General features: G+C 43.4%; 1 protein-coding gene across 1 annotated transcript in view; it reads right to left on the bottom strand.

The window, feature by feature from the left end:
* Positions 1-11499, bottom strand: part of Eif2ak4 (eukaryotic translation initiation factor 2 alpha kinase 4) — an 86535-nt gene extending 75036 nt beyond the window's left edge. Inside the window, exon 1 of the mRNA XM_034494236.2 lies at positions 11258-11499. Coding sequence (XP_034350127.1) covers positions 11258-11401 — 144 coding nt within the window. The 5' untranslated portion in view covers positions 11402-11499. The remainder of the gene's footprint in view (positions 1-11257) is intronic.
* Between the last annotated feature and the right edge of the window lie 733 nt (positions 11500-12232).

Raw genomic sequence — 12232 nt, 5'->3', positions numbered from 1 at the left:
GTGTGCCTGGCACCTGTGGAGTCAGAAGAAGACATCAGATGCCCTGGAACTGGAGTTACAGGCAGCTGTAAGCTGTGAATCAAACTCATAAGCACTGCACCACCTTCTCCATCCCCCTGGAGAAACAATCTTAATGATGGTGATAACGATCACCTTAGTTGAAATGTTCTATTCCCAAGTTTTGAAAATACTCATGGTTTACAGGGGTGTTGTGTTATGTTTCCAAAAGCATGGTTTAAAGCGGTAGTGTCAGAAAAAAATGCATCTCCCTGTCAAAGGTATCAAAGGATTGAAGAAAAACACCCACTGGGCTTCCACTCCTTAGACTGTTACTGGTTAACTATGTGCTAAGTGCTGGCCTGGGGGCTGGAGCTGAATCTAGACAGACCTGGCCCCATCCAGCACTTACTGACTAGAGGGCAGATGAGCAGAGGCAAAGGATGGGGAGAGCCAAAGAAAACAGGGCTGAGGGAGCCAGGGAGGGGACGGAGGGAGAAGCCGCCTGAACAGGTAAGGAAGGAGGCCTCATGAGCAGGGGACACAGGTCAACCAGACCCTGCCTAAAATGCCTGGGGTGTGTTTCATATTATAGACGTTTTAGATTTTGAAACAGTTGTATATTTTTAAAACTTTCTTTGGGAGTATTTTAGAATTCATATTTCAGATATTAGATGTTCTCATCCTGTATTTAGATTGAAATCTGAACAGAATTGACCTAGCCTGGTCTCACCAAAAATATTTATGAGCAGCTTACAGTTGTCACAATGAGCAAGTTTTTGTTACTACTTCAAAGAAGCTCGCTCCTGCCCCAACAGGACTCTTACATGAGTACTGTGATCATTTAATGTGTTTGAGGCATAAGGGACCATGCTCAGACGTGGTCACTGGGGAATGCTTAGGTGAATAAGCTGATCCTGTGCAGAGATGGGAGCCCCGAAAGGCCAAAAGGAGGCCAGTATGCCTGGGGCGTATGTGTGTGTGTGGGGTGACCAAGGAGGCCAGCATGCCTGGGGCGTATGTGCAAAAACAGGTGTAGTGAGAAATGTCAGCCACTAACAAACTTGGCAGGATTAAAGGTAGGCAATGGTAAGATACAACATACACTCTAAAAGACCACTCTGGCTGTTGAGTAAGGAATGAATGAAAAAGTTTGAAAGCAGAAATAAAAACTAATGGAGCTGAAAATGTAGCTCAGTGATAAGAGTGTTTACCTTGCAGGTATAAGGACCTGGGTTATATCCCCAGCACTGTGAATTTCAAACAAACAAGAAAATATTATAACGATTAAGCCAACGTTGGACACCCACAGAAGGAGGGAGTATGGGAGGGGAAGAGAAAATAGATTTGAGATCAAGTTAAGAGAGATCTGGCAATGAAGGAGACAAAAGAAAGGAAAGGTCTTGTGCCACTCGGTCCCTTAGGTGGTGAAGGATGAGAGCAGAATTTATGGCTAAGGCCATAGGGACCCACAGGTAGTGACCTTGACCATCATATGGCCATTACAGAGAGTATGTCGAGGAGTGTCAACTAGGTGACAAGTGGACACTGCAAACCCAGAGCTCCTTCAGGGTTGAATGTGAAGGGAGACAGGAAACACGGCAGAGGTGCGTGGGCTGGGAGTGGTTGAGAGAGATGGGGATGATGTGAAATCAAGGGAGGGAGTTTTTTGTTCAGATTTTAAAGAGAGAAGGATACGAAAGCCTATGAGGATGCTGGTGGGAACAGCTAGACGAGCAGGCTGGCACAGTGAGGGTCCTAGATACTGCAAGGCAGCTGGGGTGGGCAGCATTCAGGAAATAAATAAGGAGGGACAGTGAGGAGGAGAGGCTGGGCTTTCCTTAGAGGAGCCCAGAGCTGGAGTGAAGCCACTCTCCACCACAGCAGGCCAGCACTGTGGCTTTACTGCCAGGAGAATTCCTAACAGGAGTCATTTTGTTGATAGGAGGAACGTGGATATCTGATGCCGTGACCATTTCTCTTAAATAGCTCCATTTCAAAGAATTATCATTGTTATTTCAAAAATTAGTTTGTGTTGTATGTGTTTATGTGAACATATGCCACCTGTGGGCAGGTACCAAAGAAGCCAAAGGAAGGTCTGGACCCCCTGGGGCTGCAGTCACAGGTCTCCTGGAAGAGCAGGAAGAGCTCTTAACTGCCAAGCCCCAAGTAGCCTCACTTTCTTTTTAAAGTTTTTAATTAGGGAAAATGTCAACCAAAAATAGAGACAATGATATGATAGAACCTTGTACCCACCATACAGTTTCTACAATTACCAACTTACAGCCAATCTTTTAGCTGAGGCCACTCATCATACAACCACCTGCCTAGCTCATTCTAAGTCCTATCAATCGTTCTTTACCTATATTATTATTTATCTTCTGACAAGAGCCTGGCAAAGGTAGATTATTCAGCTTCATTTTCGAGATAGACACATGGAGAGAAAGGTAGTCAAAATGCTACCTGTGCTTCCTACATCAAGCCACATCTTTATCGACTCTTGTCTCACTGAACATAAATTTTGAAAAGACATTACAATCACCAATTAACATTCTGTTAAGAAATTACTTCTTCCAATATATAGAACTTTAGAACAATACAGAATACAGATTTTTTTGGCATGTGTGAGGTGTGCGGGTGTATGTGTAGGTATGGGTGCATGTGTGTGAATGAGTGCATGTGTGTGTATGGGTGCATGTGTGTGTATGGGTGCATGTGTGTGTATGGATGCATGTGTATGAGTGCATGTGTGTGTGTGGATGCATGTGTGTGTGTATGAGTGCATGTGTGTGTATGGATGCATATGTGTATGGATGCATGAGTGTGTATGAATGCATGTGTATGTATGAGTGCATGTGTGTATGAATGCATGTGTGTGTGTGTGTGAACATGCATTGTGTGCATTTTCATAGAGATGCCTGAGGTTGATGTCAGGTTATCTTCCTTGATCACCCTCAATTTATTGAGGCAGGGTTTCTTGAACCCAAAGCTTGCCAATTCCATTTAGACTAACTAGCCAACTTGCCCCAGGGGTCCTGTCTCTGTCTGTCAAGTATTGGGATCACAGCAACCACCATGCCTGTGGATTCCAAGCTTGGTCCTAAGCTTGAGGTCCAATGCTTTATCCACTGAGCTGTCTTCCTGAGGCAGATATAGTATTTTAATACCAAAAGGGGAGCCAAGAAATATGGCTCACAGCTCTAATCCTAGTTTCTGGAATGCTGAAGCAGGAAGATGGCACACAGGCTAAGTTATCTCTGAAAGTGAGTAACATTCCTTCTTGTCAGTTCTCATCCTAAGTGCTGAATGAATATTTATTAACTGATACAAACAGCATACCTGTAGTCATCTTACTGAGTAGGAAAGAGAAGGGTTTGGCATCCATACTGGATTACCCAGGAAAAAAGTTAGCTACAGTTAGCACTGTAGATCCCACACTATAAATAATTCTAAGAATGCACTTTTCTGCATCTTACAAAATGAACTTTCCAGTTATAAAAACAACTTCAAAGAGTTTTCACTTAAATTTGTCTAGGTTTTTTGGACTGGGCGGTGCTGAAGGTGCTTCATGCAACATCCCTCGAGTGCACATGCCTGCATGGCCAGAGCATCTCAGACAGGGTACTCTTGTTTATGATAGCCTAGCCAAGGATTGACTTGTCTTGTCTGCTTTGTGAAAAGTCGTACTGACCTTTCTGAGTTCCTCAGAATTACTATCCCAGAACCAGGCCAACAGTGAAGACAAAGCCAGTAGAGACAGACCACTGAGATGTGGAAGAGCACTGAACATTCAGAACTTCCCAAGAACACTGAGGCCATCAGGTCTCCTGGACTGAGCCTGGCTCTAGCTGCTCAGACCGTTCTTTATCGCACAGAAAATGAGTCTATCTGGATGTAACTAACCTCCTTGGGACAGTGTCTAGGGAGGCCATGGCTGAATGCTTTGAGTCACTGAAGCAGGAAGCAAAGCTTCAGGAGGCAGTAGCTCACTGGAGAACTACACAACACTAAGACACTCTTCTCTATAAAGAGCAATTAATGAAGTGCAAATGAATCCATATAAGGACTGCTTGAAAACTACAGAAGAGGCCTCTGATAGCCAGCTCCCAGGACCACTAGGGATCATGGAAGTGTAATAGTATGTAGAACCTTGGGCTGAATAAAACATATCCAGTAAATACTCCTTGGTTGGAGCAGCCACAGACCCCCAGGCAGGTTTCACAGTCTAAATAATTGCACAGTGTGGCAGCACCACAGAACCACTAGGGATGAAAGGGCCAGGGCAGCTAACACCAAAACCAGTATTTAGAAATGAGGATAGAACATGGCTTGAAGTGAGGAGACACCTGGCATAAATGTTTCCACTTCCAGAGCCCAAGAGCCCAGTGATGGTGACTCAGATGTAAGAACAGACCACAGCCACTCAGGAATGACCCAGGATAAGATGATGCCTAACAACTTGTCACAGTGTGAGTTCTAAGTGGGGGTGACCCAAAGAAAGAACAGGCCACAGAAGCAACAGGCTGACTAGCTATGTTTAAGGCCTTTATTTTGGCTGACAGAATTTAATGGCCCCTGTAGTATTTCCCCTACAGATTATAGACTTTGGGTTATTTCTCAGAAAAGCCTACTAGCTATCCCCAGTAGCTAGTCTCCCCTTTACTTTGTAGCAATAGAACCCCTGACAGTTTAGTTGGATACATCTCCCAGGCTACTTTGCAGCTAGGTTTAGCCAATGAATTAGTCAATGAATTAATTTCTGGGAAATTAAGGGAATCAAGATCCGTCATGTGCTGGGCTGGTGATGGAGTTGTGTGGCACCTGCCTAGCATTTGTGAGGCCCTGATTTCAGTCCCCCAAACCACAAGGCTTTTGAGTTTTGTTTGTTTGTTTTTAAAGAATGATCATATGAAATCTAGAGAAAATGATCTTAAGAGAAAAATTGTCTGGCCTTAGTGGGAGAGGATGGGCCCAGTCCTACGGTGACTTGATGTGTCAGGGAGGGTTGGTACCCAGTGGGGGACCTCTCCCTTCTCAGAGGAAAAGGGGGAATGGGGGAAGGCTGCATGAGGGGTACTTGGAAGTGAGGTGGGGCTTCGATCAGGATGTTAAGTGAATAAATAAGTTAATGAAACAAACAACAAAACAACAAACTCAAAAGAAAAGGATACAACAGTTTCTTCTGATTTGGGGGTTTGGTATATAGCCCAGGCTAGCCCTGAACTCACAATCCTTCTGTCTCACCCTTCTGAGGGTTGGCATAATGGGTTTGTATCACTGTGCCCAATTTAATATGCAGTCTCTTTACACATTTCTTTTTTAAATGGGTTGGAATAAAGCTACGAAGGCTGGAGTTCAGACAACGAGGTTAGAGCACAAGGGAACATTAACCGCAGAACATCCTTAGCATGAAGGAAGGGCTCCTGAGCCCTAGACTTTATGTGCAAAAATGTTGCTGTTAGGTTCTCTGTCATGTGCAGCTAAATTAATATTAATCACCACAAACTTACTGAAAGAAAGATGTCAAAACCAATAATGTACTCAAGGAAGAGTTCTTTCAGAGATCAGACCAGAATATTTGCTAGGTTTTACTCAAGGAGACATGAAAATGGCTTTTTTGTAAGGTATGTTCAGGACACAAAGAACCTTAAACCTCAGCAAATGAAACTTCACTTTTAGAAGAAGCTCTTCCCACTCTCCAGAGTTCATATATTTACAGCCCTTCTCTTCCTTTGTGTGACCAGGAAGTGGATGGTCCTCTGCTACATACCTATTCTCACAATGGTATATAGCCCAGGCCTTGACAAAGGCCCTCTGATGGCTATTCTTGGTTGTCAACTTGACAGCATCTGGGATTAACTGAAACCTAAATGACTGGGCACACCTATGAGGGATTTTTTTTCTCAATTAAATCACTGGAAGTGAGAAGTAATTCAGATCTTTGAGGTAGGAAGCTCTACCTCTAACTGGACCACACCTTTTGCTGGTGGCCTATATAAAGGACACAAAAGAAGAAAGCTTGCTCTTTTTCTCGGCCTGCTTGCTCTAGCCCTTGTTAGCACGTCCATTCCTTCACTGGCATAGAGCCTGCTTCTTTAGGATTCCAGCGTCTACTGAAGACCTGCTGAGACCACCTTGTGGATCCAGCCTTGTGGACTGAACACTACGGGCTTCTTGGACCTTATATTCATAGGCAGCCATTGTGGGACTAGCTGGACCACAGTTTGTGTAAGTCATTCTAATACCCCTCTTCTCTGTGTGTAGATAGACAGACAGATAGATCATTCTATAAGTTCTGTTATTCTAGAGAACCTGACTAACAATACAGACCCCAAAGCAAAAGCTGACTGATAATGAAACCTTTACAACTGTGCCAAGATAAATCTTTTTTTCTTTTCTTTTTTTTAACTAAGATTTATTTATTTATGTATGTGAGTACACTGTTGCTGTCTTCAGACCCACAAGAAGAGAGCATCGGATCCCATTACAAATGATTGTGAGCCACCATGTGGTTGCTGGGAACTGAACTCAGGACCTCTGGAAGTCAGTCAGTGCTCTTAACCACTGAGCCATCTCTTCAGCCCCAATTGTTTTACTTTTAAAAAAAGCTGCTTAATGAAGCTTCTCTCAAGCACCTCTGTCTCCTAAACACTCAGAAACAGGAATATGAATTGGTTTAGATACATGTCTATGCTTATTAAACATACTAGAGGGAAGGGTCAATATCCTTAAAAGCTGAATATTTTAACTTCATGAAGCTGAAAATCTTCAGGTTCCAAGACTCAAAGGTATGAGGTGACAGTTCCATCATTAGACTTCACTGGCTTATAAAACTGGCACCAAAGAGAGGATGAGGTTTGGGAAATGAATTTGTTATATAAATGTCCATCAAACACAGTATGAGTAATTGCTAAGTACACTTACAAGTTACTGTGTGTACATATGTATCTATTGTAATTGTTAAGGAAAACAGGCACATCACTCCAATCGGTTTCAGGCATCTGGTCTAGAATTGCTACCTAGTTTCCTGCTATCTATCCTCCTTGCATTTGAGGGTAAACTTTAATCGGCATAGCTTCTTGTTTTCCTCTTCCTGATTTATAGCACTGAGATGGAAGTAGCCTGTGGGAAAACAGGATAGAGTTATGGGGGACGGGAGATAATCTGGGTAATCTGCTTGTAAATCTGTACAGAACCAAAAAGATGGAGACAGTGGACTGGAAGGATGGCTGGGTGGGCCTCATGTATTATCAGGAGGACCTGAGTGAATTCCCAGGATCCACAGAAAACTCATACACATACAGCCATCGTTGTGTGCCTGTAATCCTAGCATTGGAGGGCAGAGGTTAATGGCGCCTAGGAGGCAGCCTAGCCAAAATGGTGAGCTTAACATGCAATGAGAGATCCTGTCTCAATTTAAAACAAACAAACAAAAAACCACAAGTGGAAAGCAATAGAGAAAGACACCTGATATCCTTTTCTGGGCTCGACACATATTGGGGTACACTACAAGTATGCCCACAAGCGTGTATGTATGCACATGAACACACACACTTACACACATCATATCAGGAAAAATGAAGACAGTAAGATCCAGAAAGATACTAATGGCAAGTGATCATAAAATGAAATTAGATAACATTCCTCTAGATTTATATGAAATGCCTTAAATATTTATTTCCTTCATCCCTTCATCTCTAAAAAAATGAAAATTTCCTTTTCAAACATTCTTTTCTCAAACATTCACTCATTGTCAAATTTAAAAATCAAACATTAGATTCTTTAAAATTTAATATGACCTTCAGCTCCATTTTGAACAAACATCACAACATTCAGAATTTTTTCTAATATATATTGGAACAGGATTGGACCAGTTGCTATAGTTTCAATGTGTCCCTCAAAAGTACATATATTAGAAAACTAATCTATCCTAACATAGTCTGATATTTAGAAGAGGGGACCTGATCATGAGATCAGTGGCGTTATAAGATGACAAAGAGAGACACGAACACACAGGAATACCCTCCTTTGCCATGCCATGCCTTCTACTACTTATGATGCAGCAAGGCCCTCACAAGGTATAGCCTCTTGATGTTAGACTTTCTAGGCTCTAGGACTGTAAGAAATAAACTATGCTTTGTTTTTGGTTTATAAAGTTTCCAATCTGTAGTAGCATGTTATAGCAGCAGAAAGTGAATGAAGAAGATATCAGGCAAGGACATTTAAACATTCATGTTGAACGTTGAAATGCTTTTCAGGAAAATTCAGTACAGTGAATGGCAACAATGTTAAACACCAAGGATTGTTAAGAATCTACAATAGCTTAAAACAATGTTATAACAATGTTGAAACTTAAAAGAGATAGTGGCAAGGAATAGATGCAAATACATTTGGAAATTGCTAATATCAACTTTGGAAAACTTTAAACCAAGCACTGGAATGGAAGGATTAGCAACCTGTAAGCAGGCTGGACCAGCAGCCAGCAGCCTGGGGAGGCAGGCGGGGGGGGGGGGGGGGGGGGGGGGGAGGTGAAGAGGAAGGGTAGAGAGGCAGCACTTCAGGTAGGCAGCAGGACTTCACCTGTTTCTCAGGCTGTGAGAATGGACAGCACAAGGAGAACGTGATCTAGACCCTCTTGAAAAAGCTATTTCTTTTACATTTATCTGATGGAAGCTTTTTTTAAAAAAATGAAGTCGCTGGGTGTGGTGGCACATGCCTTTAGTCCCAGGACTCAGGAGGCAGAGGCAGGTGTGTCTTGAAATAATTAAATAATTTAAATAACTAAACAAAAACATCTGACAAGTTATCCTTTTTCTTTTCTTTCTTCTTCTTTTTTATGGTAACACTGGAGTAGGGAGGAAGGTCTCCCCCACCCCACCCCCCAATTTTGTCTCTTGGTACTGAGTAATCAAACCTAGGATGTGTTAGGCAAACACTCTACCCCAGGCTGGGAAGTACTTTCTAGATCAGGGAAGCGGGGGATAAAATATCCATGTGGTTCATAAAACAAGTAGTTCATTTTGATTCTGTTAAAAATGTTAACTGCATAAATTACATAAATAGGTCTTTGATTGATTTAGGAGAAAATTTTTGTTTCATGTTACCACATATTAATTTCCTTAACATAATCTACCTTTTTACCATTGAGTAAGAAAATAAGACCTTAGGGTAGAAAATTAATCAACAAATGAGAACAGTTCAGAGGAAAAGAAAAATAGTGATTTGCAAACAAAGGTAGTTGACATGATTTCTAACAAAAGAAATACAAATTAGAATGAGGCAGCTTTCATTCATTTACTGTCAAACTGAAAAGAGTGTTGTTCAATGTTGACTAAGGCTAAAGAGACAACCAGTGGGCCCAGAGACAGAAGCAAGGAGGGTTTGCAATGCCTCCTAAGGGAAGGAAGCAGACCCTCTACTGATACAGAAAACTAGACAAGATAAATAAGTAATATTTTTTAAATGTCCTTGAATTATAAAATATATCTTAAATGACTGGTTCCCAAACTTTTAAATAATGTAAACTAATTTTTGATGTGCACTCTGAACTGTTTGACTATGCTTCAAAATTGAAATTTAATCCATGACATATGCCCCAAAAGTTAAAAAAATGATCTGAGTTTATTGGCAGTAAATTTGGCCTGAAATAACAAGAGGTAATTGTCTTCACTCTGTTCAGGCTGACATTTGCATATTCATACATTTATTTCATTGTGTTTACATTTTGGACACACCCCCACAGACATGGAAGGAGGTGAACATACATGTACATGTAGGATTATGCCTAAGAACACTTCTGAATTCTGAAAACCACTAGGCCTCAAGGGTTCTAGATTCAGGATAGTGGCACCGCATAACCTTTCCCTGAAGAAAGGCAAGTAGCGGGTGCTGATGAGAGCTTGTTCAATGAGTAACTTCTGACTCATCAGACTGAGCATCAATTATTTGCCTGAGAGTCCTATTAAAGTAAGTGTTGGCGATATTGCTTGTGATCCAGAGCCAGAGCCTACTACTAAATAACTCTACCTGCCTTTTACGGTATCTCTGAGTTTAGTCTTCTTGATTATAAAGGCCACCAAGCTGTAAATTCTTGGGTTCAGTGTGATCAACTGTAAATCCTTAGGATTATCAGTATCATTACCTAAAAGTGGCTGACGGTTTTCCTTCCATTGGAAAATAGAATGTACCTTGAGAACACAAAACTAAAGAAAAGCCAGCTGGTTCTACCTGAGTCCCCTGCACATTTTCTAACACTTCTGGTGGCTTAGGCCCTACTTCCTGGTTCCCTGAAAACAGAGAAGTTGACAGATGACCTGTAGGTTATCTTACTATTTACCAGGAGCATGCATAAACTGTATGTAAAGTTACAAATAACTCTTAAAGTAAGGTCTAGAAAAATAAGCTCCCTGCGGGCAGCAGGGCTTTTGGCCTGTTTTATCTATGACTGTGTTCCCAGTGTCTAAATCATTAGTTTAATTAAAAAGCATATTGGATTAGTGGGAGAAGCTTGGGCCTGACAGCCTAAGGAAAGCCTACTCCGAAAAGAAATGCTAGATACAGTGGTAAGGCAGATACTGTGAGTTACAGAAGTAAGGCAGACGGAGGAAAGCGGTACTTCCAAAATGGCAATATCCAGGAACATTTTAGTTCGGCAGGTAAACCATTCAAGGATAGGGAGAAACTGTCACTGCCCCCAGCTTAATTTACACACAAAAAAGGAAAGTGATGTTTTAAATAAAACAACTGGGTAAACGCTGCATTAAAGCGACAATAAACGTGTTCTATACCTATTCCTCAAATGCCTAGGAGGAAGGTACTAAAAGTTCTTCCACACCGGAAACAGGATTTACACAGTGTGACCTGGGAGTGAGTTTGCTGAGAGCACAAGGCCTGGACCCACGCCCCCTAAGCATCCCCAGCACAAAGTAGCAATGAGTGACTATGCATGTGCGATCATAACCCACCTCGAGGCCTGGGGCGAGTCGGGGTGGGGGAAGAATGGTTGGAAGGACGAAGAGTGGTTAGGGGACGTCAATGGGGACAAGAAGCAGGGCTGAGAGGGGAGCCGACTCGGTGGGGAAAAGAGAATTCAGCCCAGGTGCTGCCTTCTCAAGACCAGTGGCAGCGCAGAGGCAGAAAGTGAGGTTGGTGGAACTGCAAGATGAAAAGCCTGCAGGATCTAAGTGGTCGCCCCAATCTGGAGGCGTCTGGCTGGGTCCCTAGACTGGAGATCACCGGGCCAGACCAACCACGTTCCTACCGGTCCAGGCGCATCCGGCCGCAGATCCTGGAAGTCCGAGCCGTAAATGGCCTCCAGGGCCTGCAGCTCGTGGTCCTGTCGCTGCGAATAGCTCTCTTGCGGTTCAGCCCGGCCGCGTCCAAAGGCGCCGCGGCCCCCAGCCATGGCGGCCGGGACAGGCGCAGCGGCCTAGGCGAGGTAGCGGTGATTTTTGGGAGGGTTGTGGAGCTCGGGCCCTCACCGTGACGGAGCTGGGGGCGGGGCCTCGAGTCGGAGTCCGGCCTGGGGGCGGGGTCTCGAGCTGGTGACAAGCCTGGGGGTGTGGCTCTGCTCTGGGGAGGCGCTTTAAAGGCAGGACCTCCAGCGGGAGACGAACCTGGGGGCGGAGCCTCGAGCTGAAGACTGGGCTAGGGGCGTGGCTCTGAGCAGGTGAGCGGACCTTGGGTGGAGATTAGGCCAGGAGGCGGGTCTGGAGGCGGGGTTCTCCGCGGGCTGACTCTTTTGGCCCACTCGGAAGAAGGTCAGTGGGCGGGGTTTTGCCCCAACTTCCCAAGGCCCAAGACGTCTAGTAGAAGAGTAGGGGGAAGCTTTGTCTTCTTTCTGAGAGATGAAATTGAGTCAGGAACTGCCAACACACATTGGAGAGCCAGTCTCTCGGGTTGAAGCGACAAGACTGATTAGTTTTCACAAAACAAGAAATAGGCTCTGGAATTCCTTCATTCTGCCTGGATAGAGAGAGGAAATTTTTAAAGCGCAGTCTGATGAGTTAAATCATTTATCTTACCTGACCTTCCCAGAATGAGTCCACTAAGAGGAAAAATCATAAAACCTTTTTCTCATATTCGTTATCCTTAAACCATTAATTATATGTCTCATCCATGCTCTCTGGACCCTGAAATTCTCTCCTTGCATTTTCAACTCCCACAAAAAGAATTATCTGACCAGTTCATTTAATGTAAATTTGAGCGTTCCCATTCATGTAAATTGTTACGTATT

The sequence above is a fragment of the Arvicanthis niloticus genome, chromosome 2 (genome assembly GCF_011762505.2).
Source record: "Arvicanthis niloticus isolate mArvNil1 chromosome 2, mArvNil1.pat.X, whole genome shotgun sequence".
NCBI classification, from domain to species: domain Eukaryota; kingdom Metazoa; phylum Chordata; class Mammalia; order Rodentia; family Muridae; genus Arvicanthis; species Arvicanthis niloticus.
Note: the sequence above shows the minus strand (reverse complement) of the source record. Positions and strands in the feature narration are given on the sequence as shown.